Source organism: Psammomys obesus, unplaced genomic scaffold, assembly GCF_907164565.1.
Source record: "Psammomys obesus unplaced genomic scaffold, mPsaObe1.curated_primary_1811, whole genome shotgun sequence".
In the NCBI taxonomy this organism is placed as follows: domain Eukaryota; kingdom Metazoa; phylum Chordata; class Mammalia; order Rodentia; family Muridae; genus Psammomys; species Psammomys obesus.
In genome coordinates, this window is record NW_026585797.1 from 21,647,082 (window position 1) to 21,663,934 (window position 16,853).

Genomic DNA, 16,853 nt, shown 5'->3' on the forward strand with positions numbered 1-16,853 from the left:
ATATTGCTAACATTTCTTCATCTAGATATAGGTGTTTCAGTTAACAGGGACACTCTTGACATCTTTCCTGTTCCCAGTTGTACGTGGTGTGTGTCTCACTGTTATGAGTAATCCCTTGCTTGTTAGATGATTGTCTATTGATTATAACCATGGCATTTTGTTTCCTTACTGTGACTTTATAAGTCTGAGTACATTTCTTGTTCTCTGAAGGTTATAATGGAATTACGTACAACACCGTTTTCTCTAGTTGTGAGTTGGACATGACTAAGTGGCTCCTTTTCTGTGTTTAGTCTCCAGATGGCCCAGAATTGCAGCCAGTCGGAACAAATGAAAACAAATGCCAAGGAAAAGACGGTATGTCAGACCTCTGCTCTTGATCGTCCTTTAATTACTATAATGAACAGTTGTAACTCTAACATATTACCTTCAATTCTACTAAGCAACTTCTATTAAAATACTAAATGGAAGGTCAACCTAGATCAGTGAGTGATTCTGAACAGAGTTGGCCCTTTATCATTTTATGTGTATCTTCATCTGATCTAAATTTAATATACATCTTCATGAATGTTTATCATAACCAAAGTGGCACACCGAGCTTTTTGGTTCATTCAGTACCCTCAAGAATTCTACCTGGTTGGTACTGCTTTCAATCCATTTTATAGAAGGGAGAACTGAGGGTTAGAATCAGGAAGTCATGTTCCCTACACCACGCCTCCGGGATGTGAAGTTACATACATCTGTGAACCATAAGCTCCAAATTCCTAAATGGTTTCATCTTTAGAAATTTTAGAGAAGCCTGTAAGAACTAGAGATTTTTTTTGAAACTGATTGTAATTCTCCCTTTCATGTACTTTTCACATTTAACATCTATTTCACGGACGAATTAGAAATTAAAATGAACACAAAGATTCTGTTAAGCACCGCTAAGAAAAGTTTCACAGATACAGTGTTTACAAGAAGGAAAATGTTCTTAGTTCAGCTTAAGAAGTTAGTTCTCTAGTTACTTAACTAACACTGACATGGCTGAGCTGTGCATTTCTGGTTCCAGGTATTAAAATCTGAGGCATCTGTACATGATAGTGTTCCTTGGGCTTTGAAGTAGCAGAGGCAAGGTGTGGCAGAGAAACTAGAAGGCATACAGCCTTCCCCTGGAAATCTCCCATTAGGACAATGCTGTAGGGGAAGTTTTAGAAAACTGAGAGCATAGATCGTCTTTGTTTGTTCAGAATTTTCTCAGTACTTCTCTCCTGTACCCCTTCCTAAAAGATACAGGCAGGAAATATACACGTGTATATTAACATCATGAGTCTGAGCACACATAGATACATATGTGAACATCACAAGTCTGAACATACACACATGTATATGAACACTAAGTTTGAGTACACATACATACATATATGAACATCATAAGTCTGAGTACAAACACACACACACACACACACACACACACACACAAACACTTTTCTTCTGTGGGGGCCTCTGTAGCCACATGTGTTCTGTCAGAATGAACTGTTTCATATTTCCCCATGACTGTGTGCCAGCAGACGCTGAAGTGGCAAGCAGACTGTCAGTGCCAGCCTTAGCCTGCTGGAGAGCTGGGTCCTCAGAGAGAGAGATGAATCTTTTGTGCCAGTGTCAATATGCTTTGGGGAAGAGTGACTGCCAGTTGTTTAACAGATATTGAGGAAATGGTCTCTTTATCATGTTTTCTTCTCTTGCCAGACATTGTACTGTAGGCTATATCAACAAAGGTTCTATGAGACAAGTTCGTTTTATGAGCACTTTCAGACCGAGACTACAGTGGGTAAGGGAAATGTTGACAGACTTTGTGGCCTGATGTATAGCTATATCCACTGGAAGGCTAGCAGCTGGGATAAGCCTGCCAGAGTAGTCACCCAGTAGCTGCCACTGCACCCGTCTGGGTGGTGCTTAGCAGTGAACCAATGGTGTTTTGAATACATCTTGAACAGAGAAAGAAATTGTCCCAGCTTTCTGTTTGTTTTTGTTGCTGTAATGAAACACAAGTCAAAGCAGTTTGAGGGAAGAAATAGTTCGTTTGGCTCACCTGTTCATCATCCTTGGAAGCCAAGACAGGGTCTCTAAACAGCAACCATATTGTAAAGCGCTTTGGGATCTACCCCCAGGTCTGAAGCTACACTTCTTTTTTCTTTTTTAGTTGTTTACTTTGATGTGCATTGGTGTTTTACCTGCATGTGTCTCTGTATGAGAGTGTCAGATCTTAGAGTTACAGATAGTTGTGAGCCGCCATGTGGGTGCTTAGAATTGAACCTGGGTCCTCTGGAAGAACAGTCCGTGCTCTTAACCTCTGAGCCAAAGCTGGCTTTCTTATGCAACTTGGGGACATGTGTGGAGAGATTGCACAGCTAACAGCAGGCAGAATCCTCGTACAGCAATTAGCAGTTAAGGAAACACCCCCACAGACTTTCCCCCTGCCAGTCTGATGGAGGCAATTCCTCAAGTCAGGCTTCCTCTCCCCAAGTGTATTAAGTTGACAATAAGGTTAGCCATTACCGGCATGCATGGACACATTATCTGGAGCTTCTGTAAAGCGAGGCTGGTTCTGGTCTAACCTAAATGTTCTCCTCATATTTGAGTTCTTATTTCATTTAGAACTATGTATTCTGGAGCTGAAGAGATGGCTCAGCTGTTGAGAGCACTCGGGCTCCATTCACAGCAGCCACAACCACATAACCTCTAACATCCCCAACACCTGTGACCTATAACCAGGGACTCTTAACAGAGACTCTTCCAGTCTCTTCTGGGCACTGCACGCATGTGATACACAGACATAGTATACAAAACAGCAGGGCACATGAATTTAAAAAAAATAGACATTAAAAATGTCAGATTAAAAATAAGAGACTGAATATTGCAAGTATTGTCACATTTCACATAAATCCAGATTCTTCCCTCTTCAGAAACTATACAACTCTATGAAAGGTGCAGTTTATGAATGTGAATTAGAAATATTATTATACTAATTTTATTGGAAATATTATTATCCTAATAATTTAAAACTTTTTAGGATATGTGTATTTTTAGTTATGGGTTCCATGAGAGAAGAAAAGTTTTTTGTTTGTTTGTTTGTTTGTTTTTTTGTTTTGTTTTGTTTTTGTTTTTGTGGACGGAGTTTCTCTGTGTAGGCTGGCTGTCCCGGACTTGCTTTGTAGAACAGGTTGGAACTGAACTCACAGAGATCTGCTTGCCTCTGCTTCTCTGAATGCTGGGATTAAGTGGTGCACCACCACTACCCAGTTATTGTTGTTTGTTTGTTTTTGTTTTTTATTTTTCGAGACAGGGTTTCTCTGTGCTGGACTTGCTTTGTAGACCAGGCTGGCCTCAAACTGATGGAGATTTACCTGCTTTTGCCTCCCTGAGTGCTGGGGTCACACAGGAAAGTATTTTAAAAATAAAGATATTTCTGTATCTGGACAATTTTTTTTTGAACAATTTTTTTTAAAAGTAATTATGTAGCCTGGACCTGTTGACTTCTTCAAGATCAGAAGGGCTAGAGAGATGATCCAGTCACTGAAGTGCTTGCAAGTAAAATGCTTGCCCTGTAAGCATATAAAGATTTGGGTATGATTCCCACAACTCATGTGAACAAGCTTGTTTTCCCTCACATACATATGTATGAGTCCAAGTGCACAAATGAATGCACACAGAAACACACACACACACACACACACAAATGCATGCACACACACATGCACACAGAAACACACCCATATACATAAACACATGTGCACACACAAACACACAACACACATACACAAATGCCGAAAGAGAGAAATAGATTAAAGAAATTATTTACAGCTGTAGATTTAACACGTAAAGAATTTGCCTCAATATTTTACTTTACCTCCTCTGTGCGAAAATGACAGGTCCATCGTTTTTCTTAGGCAGCCTATGGTCTGTCTCCCAGCAGCGGCCATGGCCCCCTGCAGTTGCTCTCTCTCCCCCTGGCCTAAACTTGATGTCACATTTGGACGGAAGTCTGTGCCTTTTGTACTTTTTTGTTCTTGTAGCCACGTTTTCTGGAGGAAACCAATTTGTTTTAAGTGTGTTCTGAATGACACAGTTTTGGATTCCATTCAGCATATTTATTGGAGTATGCATGAGGGGGATATTATTGTAACTGACATTGGAGCACTGAAGAGAATCATTTTTAAATTCCCGTCCACTGCCATCCAGCAGCTGAAAGTAGCTTCTAATTTACAAAAATGGCCAATCATTTTTTTTCTTATTGAATGGTTTCCTAGGAAACCAATAATGTATTCACAGAAAAAAAAAAAGTATAACCATATGAACTAATGGGAAAAATAAAATTAATTTTTGTTTTGACATTTATGATAATACTTTAAAAAATTAATCATAAAAGTTATTAGGTATTCTACTTAAAACTGTCTCAGACTGTTGAAAAACACAAATTTAACATAGATGGGAACAGATTATACCATCACTGAGCTTTTCAATTCGTGTTTTACTTGGGGGTTTGACAGAGGTACATGTTTGCTGGCTTGCCTAACTGGGAGGCTGCCTGAGAGGCAGCTGGCTCACACGTCTAGGCTTTCTGTAGGTTTCAGTTTGGCTAGAGAAGCATGAGAACAAAGGCAAGACCATTCCACGCTGAGCCCCCCTTGATACCTCGGTGCCACACGCTCACCAAGTGGGAACGGATGAGACTGGGCTCGTATTTAATCCTTAATTTTATCCTGATTAAAGCAAAAGGGCTTTTATTTTCTATTAAGCGATGACAAAAATAAAATAAAACAAACAAACAACTCTTCAGAGCAGTAGTCCTCTGGGTTTCTGACATGTTCTTATTAGAGCTTTAAAATTAACTTCCCCTTGTGTCACTTTGTTTCACAACGTGCAATATTAGTAGAAAAACACAGGAAGCAGCATTTTTGTTTTACTTTTGTTTGTTTGAGACAAGGTTTCCTTTTGCTCAGTCAGGGATGTAAACCACTATTTGGGTGGGAAGCATGCACCGCCGCAGGTGTCCATTTATTTATTTACTCTGGGTCTATTTATTTCGTTAAGTTTATTTACTATTATAAATTATTTCTTTCTTGTGTATGTTTACTGTTGTGCATATGTAAGGGGTGTGTGCAGGTGTGCATTTGCTATGGTGCACATGTCGAGGTTAAACGGTGATGGTTCAAGTTGGTTCTCTCTTCCCAGGAATACAGCTCCGGCTGTGAAGCTTGTGTGGCAATGCCTTTTACCCTCTGAGCCACCTTGCCAGCCTTATTTTTGCTTTTGGAGACAGACTGTTATAAGCCCCTATTGTGCCCGAAGCCACTGTGTAGTTGAAGATGACCTTGAACTCCTGATTTCTTAGCTTACCTAAGTGCCCAATTCACAGGGACGGGCCACCATGCCAAGACTGTCCCTTTTTCAGTTCACAGCATCTTATGACAGATCAATGGCCAGCAGTGAAAAGCAATCCCAGTGTTCCTGCCAGTGTCTTTCTAAAGTGAGATCTACGGAAGCCAAAAATTTACCAAAGAAATTTGGAAGTGTTTTCTTCTATTCTGGTAGCTCTTGTTTTTAATCAAAGAAAATGTTCAACATTAATTATTTCCTAGAGGATCAGCAGCAGACAAAATAAAAAAAGCCCAAACAAAACGTAGAAATGCTGACGCAAACACCACAGCTTATTTGACTCATGCTGGAAGGGACCTTTAGTTTCTTCGATAGAAACAGGTGTGAAGCCAGGTTCTTGTACCAGGTGCCTCCAGATCCGACTTCCATAGTGACAAGTTGTTGGCATCAGCTGCTGTTGTGGAATTTTCACCCTGGTACATGGGTAACATTCTGGAACATTCCAGGGTGTGGAGGAGGTCTGCCCTGGAGGCATTCCACTCTGAGGAAGTTAAAGGAAAGGCACGAGATTACAGGCAGGCCCTCCTCTCACTCTGCTGCTTTAGTTCCTCAGTGCAGAACAAAAGAGTGTGTGCATCCACTAAACTTTACCATTGAGCTTGATGCCTTCCAGTAGGCTGTAGAATTCACACCCAGTCTAAAGACTGTGACCACAAAGAATCCACAGTTAAACCCTCACTTACCAGCCACCGCGTCTCCCAACTTTTACTCCATAAGCCACTGGTACAATTCCTTGAGTAAACATTATTAAAAGAACATTCAGTTGTTGCCTAGAGTAATGAATATTCTTCCCACAGGTGTGGTAAATATATTAGAAGGTTTCTGAAAGTGAAAGACTTGCAGTTGGAGTGTCTTTTCTTTTTCTCTCTCTCTCCTAGAAAAGGCATCTAGTGGGCCTGTTGATAACAAGGAGCTGAGCCCACCAATGCGTGAGGACACACCTGCCTCTGAGACAGCCATCAACCTGGAGGTGTCATTTGCCGAGCAAGCTGACAATCAGAAAGAGCTCAGTAAGGAGAGGACGCAGAAGATCAGAGGCAATGATGCCTCTTTGCCAGTATGTAATACCCATAATGTAATGCCTCAAGAAGAATTTCTTTTGAACCAGCTTTGCATTTTTAAAATTTAGAACCCACAGAAATGTTGAAGGCACAGCATAGCAAGTTGCCATCAAGAGTTGATTCAACAGTTATTAATATGTTTCTAACCTTTCTTTTTGTATCTGTCTATCTGTATACAGTATTTTAACAGATACACACTCACTTTGTATTTTGAGGTTTTTCAAGGACATTCAAAATAAAGTTGGGTCTGGAGAGATGGCTCAGTGATTAAGAACACTGGCTGTTCTTTGTGGACCAGGTTTCGATTCCCAGCACCCACATGAAGGCTCACAGTCATGTGTAACCCCAGTTTCAAGGGATCTGATTTCCTCTTCTCATATCTGTGGGCACCAGGTAGACATGCGGTAGGGTACACAGACAAAGGCAGGCAAAACACCAATATCCACATAAAAATAAGTATTAATAAGAAATAAAAATGAAAGTTTTTGAGATGTTAAAAGTTAGATACTAAGGTTATAATTAATATTTAACAAAAAGTCATGTAAACATTGGCAGTTTTCACAGACTGTCCTCATAGCTTCTCCCTTCTGCACGCCCTGTTGAGATTTGAACAGGGAGTACACATTGCATTGGTTTCCTTATCTTTCTGGGTTCCTTGAATTGAGATTTCTCCTTTTGCATTTGATTATTTTTATAGAGTTCTTAACATTGAAAATATTGTGTGATCATTTCATCATGAATAGATACAAGTTGAACATTAAACCAAAACCATTATGCCTCTGGAGCGATACAGGCCACTCATGTCACCAAGTTGGCTAAAGAGATGCTCCCAAGTTCTCATGCTGTGAGGATGCTCTTCTTATCTCAAATTTATACTCAATCCTATCTTGTAACTTAATGTGTTATAGTGAAGTGTCCATTTTATCTTTTTCTGGAACAATAATTATTAAGCCAGACTTTGAGAAACATCGATTTTTCTAATCCTATTGTCCTTTCTATATTAATTGGTATGCCCTAGCAATCGGTTGCTGGCCTTCTCTTTTCAGCTCTGCACTTCATTGCAGACCTTCTGTAGACCCTTTTCATTAAGCATTTTTGTAGATGTTATAATTTGTCTTTGTTGGTCTGAGTTACACAGACTTGGCCACCTTGCCCAGTGGGGCCCTGCAGCTGGTTCCTACGTTTCATTGTGCCTTCCTCATCCTTTCTCGCCTGCATTCTGTGGTACAGGACATTCCAGGCTCACCTTGTCATTTTCTCCCTCTTGGACATGAAAGCAGCTGGTTCTTAAAGAAACTGGTTCCTTTTAGCAACAAATAGTACTTGAGACCAGGGCCTTCTGTACAAAGCGTTCTCTCTGCGCTGTGAGTGCCTTGTGTTTTTGCATCCATTTGAAAGCAAAAGGTAAAAAGAGTAATATAACAAACTTGTAAATTCTCACCACAGAGCCACAGCCCTCATTAATGGTAGTTCTGACACCTCTGTAACTCTCTACTCTCCTTGTCTGTGTTACTTTGAAACACGTGTCTGAATTTTGGTTATCATCTGTAAAGGTTTGTAGTGCTAAACGCAAAACAACAGCAGAGGTTTTAAAAACTGCATACCCATGTTATCACTACTGTAACTTTAAAATTATCATGACTGTTTCTGAAGATTGAGAGCCCTGCTCCACATAAAATCCACTGAATGTGGTTGATATGACATCGAGACTATCCCTCTTTCCCGCACTTTCTCCTGTCCTTCCATTCCTCTATTTTCCCCTTTTGCTTTCCCATTTACTTTAAAAATCTTTCTCTCTCCCTCCCTCTCTCTGTCTCTGTCTCCCACTCTTGTTTTATTTGTAATTTCCTTCCCAACTATCTTTTGTTGTCCCGTGATCCCTCACTTCTTCAAAGTTAAGGTAAATAGTTATTTACCTAGGTAAATACTAGTTATTTCGTTTGTTTTTTGTGATGTGGGTTTGCATGTTGAATGTGTGTATGTGTACCAGTGGATGAATATGCATGCAGAGGCCTAAAAGTAAACAGTAGGAACCTTTTCATTTTTTTTTTTTTTAAACAGGGTATCTCTGTGCAGTCCTGGCCATACTGGAACTCACTCTGTAGATGAGGCTAGCCTTGACCTCAGATTTTCCTGCCCCTGCCTCCCGCAGTGCTGGGATTAAGGCTGTGCACCATCACTGCCTGTTCAAAATCCTTTTAGGTCCCTCTTTCACCTTAGTTATTGCTGCTACTGGATCTTTAAGTCAAACCTATGGCTTCAAGAAGCAGCTAATCTGGCTAGCCATCTTGCTGGGAGGACCCCCTGTGTCTGCCTTCAGAGGCTTGGATCACAAGCAAGCCCTCATGCACACCCAGGAATTCTCTGGTCCTCTCTTTGGTTCAGCAAGTGCTTTCACTGCTGCACTGTCTCCTAGCCCTGTTCTCCAAAGTTTATTGAAAGAGCCTTGTTGTGAATTCAGGTGATTCTCACTCTCTGACCGTTCTGTCCCATAGTATGGGTGTGTATCTTTAATAGGTTTATAAACTAGTTGACATCAGTTGCACTGGATTTGAGCTCCTGGGTCTGATGTGGTCTAGCTACTTTAGATCTGTGGTCATGTGTTCTCTACTGGGAATTATCTGGATATCATCTTTTGTGTAATTAGCTATGGTTCAGAGCCATACCTGACTCCATTAATTTATTAATGATCCAAAAGGATGAGGTTCTAATGTTTTCTTCTTTTTCATTTATTATTGTGGATGGTTTCTTTAAGAAAGCAATTATCAAGATGATTACTTTTCCCATTTGTACAAGTTTTTACTTTTACTTTTTGATTCTTTGCCATCTTTATCAGTGACCAATCCATGTCTGTCTGTTTATAAAAATGGCATCATAACCCATGGGTTCATACATGTTTAATGATAGCATAGGAAAATCTCTCCAGGCTTATAGCATATTTTCTGCTCAAAACTTAAAAGCGTCTCTATTTGCAAGCATCCCTACTTCCATTTAGTAGAAGTAAAGAGTTCTGCCTGTGGCCAGGATATTAGTAGCATGCAGTTCTCTGGGCTGGTCATCACTTGAGAGCCCTCTTTAGTGGAGATGTAGGTTTTTATCTTCCTTCTTTCTTGCTGAGTAGTATAGTTCTTAGGAAATGGAAGGAGGCAATGCTTCCACCGTCAGAAACACCCTCCTTTGTTTTATTACTCTGCATTAATACGTAACATTCTCAGAAGGCCAGCGCTGACCACGCTCAGTGTGAGTGCTTCAGAATGATTTAAACTTCCTTTTCTCCAGCCATTTGTGTCCTTGGGGTATATCCCAAAGCGGGCCGTGATACAGTGAAGTTCCTGAGCTGTGTGGGGGTTATTTTCCATGTGGTTAAGCCACTGACCGAATATCTCTCTCTCTCCATTTTAAAAGGTTGCTTTTTTTTTTCAAATATTATTTTATTTTGTGATAGTATACAATAGTTATGACCCAAAAGGCAAATACAAATCAAAGTAAAATAAGTAGCTTTTATCTTTGACTGGCCACCTTGACTGACCCTCCTTTTAGAGAACCTTTATTGATTTTATTATTTTAAAATATTTGTCTATGTTTTGTGATGAGTGTTTCACACACATGAATGTATACACAGTATATGTGTGCCTGGTGCCCATACAGGTCAGCGAGAATGTCGAAATTCCTCCGAGCTGGAGTTACACATGGCCGTGAACCACCATGTGCGTGCTGGAACCAAACCTACAACCTACATCCTTTGCAAGAGCAGCAATTACTCCTAACCAGAGCCATCTCTCTAGGCCTCGGGAGCCCTTTTATTTTAATATTTTGTTTTTATATATCTGCTTTCCCACAAATATTAGCCCTTGCACACATTTTTCTCCATCTTGGCTTCACTTTATTTTGTCTTAACTGTTCTTCAGAGATCCTAACATCATAATGCAAAGACGTACTTCCCATGTCTTTTTGTGGATGTACTGTTCTCCACCATGAGGCTGCACTGTGATGTTTTTGAAGTAGTCCTTAGTGATCGACATCTGGTAATTTCTAAGCTTTCTCAAACATTTTGCGGGATCTGTTTTCATTGCCTAATAGGGAAAGTAAAGGAGTTTTCAAAGTTTGGCCTAAAACAATGATCCCTACCCCCAGATTCACCTTAAGAAGAGTAAATTTCTCAGTGTGTGATGGTCCTTGTCACAGAAGACGGAAAACCCTGAAGCTACCATAGGGAAAGACTAAAGAAAGTTTATTTAAAATAAAGGTGTTATTGATTCTTAAATTGTCATCTCAAACAACAAAATAAAATATAATTAATATCTTTTTGAGGGTTTTAGAAAACTCAGTCTACCATTTATTATTATTATTATTATTATTATTATTATTATTATTATTACCAAGTTAATTTGTGTTGGACTACCTTCTGGATTTTGTTTCTGCCGTGGCCAAGTTATAAAATAACTTTTCTTTGTCTACCTTCTGCAGTTCCATGCTTACCCAGACACTTTAGTCTGCCTTGTGAACACTCAGTTTTGCTTGGCTTCTAACTCTATAAAATATTTGAAAGTGCTCTTTCAGTGATCAGTACCATACTTTCCGTGACTGTCAGTCATCTACATTTATACCTGTTCATGTCCGTAACCACGGCTCAGAAATGCTTTCTATGTGTGGCCATGTTGTATAGTTCCCACACATTCTTAACATTGTTATTGAAGTGACTACTTGCTGGGGCCACTCAGAAGCAGGCACCAAAACAGGTAGAACCGTAAATTCCAATTTGTCGCTACACTTCTCTTTCCCTGTAAATAAACAGTGGGATTTATGTAATGAGGCACTCTCTGGTGACCTCATTTCTCACTCCCTTTTGAGGCAGCACTGAGCAGTCTTTGTAGACTCTTTGTGGTCTCACAGCAGACCCTCATTTCTTCTCTCACATTTGGAGATCCCACTTAATATCTTTGAAGGTGCAGCCATTTACGAACTTACCTGCTACACGCTTTATACACATGGTGCCTAGTCCAGAAGTGATGCTCTGTAATTGCCACTCGTTTCTAGAGTGACCTCTGTGAGGCAGATACTAGTTTTTAAATTTGCAGAGAAGTCAGATGATGAAGCATGCTGGGGCCTACTCTCTGAGCCACTTCTGCTTTTGAGTTCCGACTTAAGGCTAGAGTGGGGGTGGTTGGTGAGTGAAGGATTTGCATGGGGCATTACTAGTCAAGTCCCTGAGACACCTCCACCACCTGCTGTCCTTTACAGCCGAACGGTTCATCTGGGACAAGCTACCACACTAATTTATGTTGTGCAGAATCCCTAGCAACCTTATACATTCCGGAAATTTTTCTCTTTTATTTCTTTTTTTTTTTTTTTTTTTTTTTACAAAAAACAAACAACAAAAAAACAAAACAAAAAAAACCCTTTACTCTTCTTGAAACTTAACTTCTTTCTCTTAGCCAAGGGACCAAACCATCCGGTCTACTGAACGCTCTCTCCTTTCTTTCTTTCTTTTTTTTTTTTCTCTCTGTCTCTCTCTCACACACATACAGACACAAATAAAATGACAGGAAACTTCATAAATATTTAAAACAACTGCTATGAATTAAACATTGAGATAAAGAACCAACTCCTTTATTAAGCACAATGTTTAAATAAATAAATAAACAAGCCTGTGACATATATTGCTAGGTAAATGAAATGTTTGTACTAATCACATTTCAGGTTTCTCTAAACATTTACCTTTAGTAATACTTTCATGTAATTATATTACATGGCTTATTAGACCCAGAGCAACTGATTTTAATGAAACACTTGAACTGCTGTTTCTTAAGCATGTAAATGGGTAGATATGGTTGGTTCAGCGGCTCTAAAAACAAAGCCATTAACAGAAGTACAGAGCCATGTGTGAGAGAAATGGGACATGCTTTTTCTGGGTTTGAGAAGAAAAGCTCAGGGCTTCTGTTGTGGCTCAGGGACAGGTGTTGGCCCAACATTGGGTACCAAGCCCAAAATTGTCTTTAATAAATGAAAGCTCAGGAGATATGACAAGTCATCAGAGACCATGGAAGAACATGGGAAGAGTGGATGTCTAAAAATCCTAGCACTTGGCAGGAGGAGGCAGGAGGATTTTGAATGTGTGTTCTGTCTGGACTGCAAAGGAAGACTCTGTCTCAAAAAACAACAGAACAACACTGGTGAAATAGCTTTGCTGTGGTCATCCTGTCATCTGTGTGGGGTATGTCTTCATTCTCATCCTAGACTGTAGCAGAGCACCTGAACCATGGCAAAGTACAGACACACTGGGGCTGGAAAAGTGATCGCCATGTGGCCCTGCCCTTGAGGGTCTCACTGTCCTCCATCAATCTAGACTGTCCTTACCTGCCTGGTGGGTAAGGAGGTGGAGTAGAAGAGCAAAGCTGCCTGAAGGTGCAGCGATTGACGCCGTTGACTATGTGGTCATGCTCAAAGCTTTCTGAAAGCCTGTTTGCCCCACCTAGAATATGCACGATTCTTACATAGTGGAACCTTTTACACAATATATTGAGATGCCATTCATCAAATATGAGTATTGATCCTTTTTCTTTCCTTTTCATACCATGCAGGAACAACCAAACCAAAACAAACAACAAACAAACAAACATTTTCAAATGATTTTTTTTTTGGGGGGTGGAGTACTGGAGGATGTTGAGATAGGGTTTCTCTGTGTAGCCTTGGCTGTCCTAGACTTGTGCTCTAGACCAGGCTGGCCTCGAACTCATGGAGATCTGCCTGCCTCCGCCTCCTGAGTGCTGGGATTACGGGTTGTGCCACCATGCCTGGCTTTCAAATGAAATGATAGGGCAATAGATTAGGCATGTGGGCATGAGTCTGCATCTCAGACTTTGATGGAGAGGGCCGGGAGAATCTGAAGTTAAACGCCGGTCTTGGCTACATGGTGTAAAAAACTCCCATATATTTGGTGCAAATATAGTGTGTACGCGCGGGCCTATTTACTACTCTCTGAGCGCTTACATGGATTCATGGATTGTTGGATTCTAACCCCCTTGAGGGAGGGTGGTAGGATCTCTGGCATTTCTACATCATTTTACAGACGAAGGACTAAGGAATAGAGGTGGCATTATGTTCTTTCTCTCTCTCTCTCTCTCTCTCTCTCTCTCTCTCTCTCTCTCCACTCTACATCCAGTCAACCTCCTGCCTATCCGTCCCTCCTTTCCTTCCTCCCTTCCACCCCTCCTTCTGTTTCCTGGCTGCTAGGGATGAGTTTGACCACCGTGCCCTCCCTCCCACTGCTACGGACTGAAACCATGATTGTAAATAAACTTTCTCCCTTAAGTTGTGTTTTCGCAAGAATTTATCACAGCGATGAAAACCTAACCCCACTCCTAACTGACTGAGACAGCCTGTACCCCCTGCCGTACACTCTCTGCTCCGTGTTACACCCTGAAGGCCAAATGAATGGATAATTAAAATGCACTTCAAGTCCCCCATCCATGATACCCATCCCTAGTGTTTTGCTTAATATTCTCAGAGAAAAGCTCATTACCAGAAGTTCAGAAAAACACCTTTCCTTTTTTTGGTGGATACTCACTCTCTTGAGAGTTGAGGTTAGTGTACTCGAGAGGCGACCCAGCCAAGCATAGGAAACACATGCTTGTTATCCCAGCACTTGGAGAGGCAGAGACACGAGGATCTCTGTGAGTTCGAGGCCAGCCAGGTTTACAACATGAGTTCAGGACAACCAAGGGTACACAGAGAAACCCTGTCAGGGTTTTAAAAAAAAAAGAAAAAAAAGGATACACAATCTCCAAAAGTTACTGATGTTTTACAGACTACCTCTATGCTCTACTAGGAAATGTTCTCTCAAACATTTATGGTCTTATAATTTAATTATGGTCGTAAAGTGATTTAAGACCTCAAAATCTTTTATGTACATTGGTTGACCTATGGATACATGTAATTTTTAGAGACAGAGTCTTACTTTGTCGTTAGGCTGCCCTGAAATTCACTATGTAACTTGTGTTGCGCCCCCCACCAAACACAGAGCAATCATCCTGCCTCAGCCTTCTGAGTACTGGGGTTAAAACATGTGAACCGCTGTGTTTTGCTACTCTGTGGCTATTTATTAGATAAGAAGTTAGGGTTGCAGTGTGGAACTATAGCTTAGTAACAGACTGCTGGGTAAACATCCTTGCCAAGCATGCACAGGATGCCAGTTTTAATTGTCAATATGCAAAAAAATAAAATAAAAATAAAAAAGAAAGAAATAAAGGGAAATGAACCATGTTTGGTTTCTAGCACCAGAAAACATCTTCAGTTAAAAATAAAATAAAACATTAAGGTTCACTATTATTGGCATACAAACCCCTTTAAATACGAAAACAACTCTTTTTGCTTCTGTTTGTAAGAATATACCTGCCCTTTATTTCTAGAAAAGTCCACTGTACTCTCATAAGAGAGTGAGATTAGAAAAGAAAAAAAAATATGTCTTAGTATCCTTATTAAAGTTAACTTTTGACTCATAAGCTTGACCTCTTGGACTAGCTGGTACCCACAAGATTCCCTGGACTGCACTTTGAGGAAGGATGCTTGAGAGGAAGCGTTGATTGTCCTTAGCAGCTTAATGAAGGAATTCAGGGCAAGCCCCTAAAGAAAGTCTAGATGACATGGGTGAATCACAGGTCTGTAAGTGGTGTATCTGTTATGTGGTGTGTCTTCCTCAAACTTTATCTAATGACTTAGCCTCCTTTATTATTAAACACATTATATATAAGAAACAAGGCACAAAATTAACAAACTTCTCTAGCATATTTAATCCAAATTACAGCCCTGCCGTGTTTACTGACCAATGATCATTCACCGAAAGGGGCTAGATACTGATAAACTTTTAGTTAATCTCTATTTACTTATTTGTTTGCTTGCTTGCTTATTTATTATTTATTTATTTTAGAGTTTCAGGCTACCAAAAGATAAAACAGGTACTACGAGGATTGGAGATTTGGCACCCCAAGACATGAAGAAAGTTTGCTTTCTTGCTCTGATTGAACTGACTGCCTTGTATGATGTATTGGGCATTGAACTCAAACAACAGAAAGCTGTGAAAATCAAAACAAAAGGTAAAGTTAGATTTGGTTCCTAAGTAGCAAAACTGGAGTTGGCTCTTGGGTGGTATTCTTGGAAGTAGGATGGAAAACAATTCAAATAACCCGAGACTTAAGGACATTCGGAGTTTCAGTTCTCAGTTACTTTTTATAAATTGATAAAACAGAGAACACACAACCAAATAATGTAGCTCTCATAGAAGGGAATTGTAATTTTAAGAACTCCTGATGCTCACGGTTTCCTCTTTAGAAAACTGTATGTCTGAGAGAGAGAGATGTTTTGGGTAAGCATGTTTTATTTCCAAAAGCAGACCTTAAAAGTTGGCTTTCGAGGTCCGGCTGTTGAGTAATTACTTTTGTTATTCCGTGATGACACGTGGGTTGGCTAACAGGCCGTCCCTGTGTTCACTGACAGTCCGTTTTTTACATTTAAATGTAACTTCTTATCATGTGCTTGTAATGTCCATGTGAGTGTGGCCGTACAAGCGCCACAGTGTGTGGATGGGGGTCAGAGGACAACTCCTGTGAGTCATTTTTTGCCTTCCACTGTGGGTTTCCGGGATGGAACTCTGGTTTTCCAACTTACATGGTAAGCCCTTTGACCTGATGAGCATCTCACTGACCCCACACTGTATTTTTTAAAAGTATTTGGCAAAATATTCTTTTCTCTGTAAAGAAAGCAATGCCACTGTGGGATGGAGTGTCACTACATTGTGCTCACTCTCCACGTGGCATCTTGATATTGTAAGAAGCTTGCTTATCTATTACATCAACAGGCTAATTCTGATAACCTGATGAAGAGCAGACACCATTCTTCCTTGTTTCTCTTTGTTTCTTGGTCTGGAAATGCAGGTAATTCTCTAGTGACAAAGATTTCCTGTTTAGGAATCTCTATCCTCTTGTTTAACCTCACAGGTGTCTCCTAAGGAGGCCCTAGGAATGAGGATTATTGAGTTGCTATGGTAACATGAGCCAAGAAAATTATGTACCTGATTTAAGCTGTAGAGACAGTTTTTCTGTAGGACTGAAGTGTACCTTTCCTGTTTTGCCTGTGTGTCTCTGTCATGGTGACACTAAAGACCCTATTCTGTGCTCAGTTCTTTAAAGTATGTTAGTTTAAGGCTTGCAGTGGTGAATTTCTGAGTTTATTGTTTCCCCCAAAGTTCTTATAAAGAATGAAGACTTCAGATGCTTCTGTCAAAACTCATCATAAGACTTTCTTCAATTATAAAGTAGGAATATAGTTTGAATAGCTATGACTATATGCCCAAGACTTTAAAGTGGCTTACAGAGGTGTGCT

General features: G+C 40.2%; 1 protein-coding gene across 1 annotated transcript in view; it reads left to right on the forward strand.

The window, feature by feature from the left end:
• Nucleotides 1–16,853, forward strand: part of Arhgap18 (Rho GTPase activating protein 18) — a 149,138-nt gene that overhangs the window by 89,032 nt on the left and 43,253 nt on the right. The window contains exons 4-6 of the mRNA XM_055599429.1: nucleotides 291–354; nucleotides 6,294–6,472; nucleotides 15,403–15,568. Of these exons, the coding sequence (XP_055455404.1) occupies nucleotides 291–354; nucleotides 6,294–6,472; nucleotides 15,403–15,568 (409 nt within the window). The remainder of the gene's footprint in view (nucleotides 1–290; nucleotides 355–6,293; nucleotides 6,473–15,402; nucleotides 15,569–16,853) is intronic.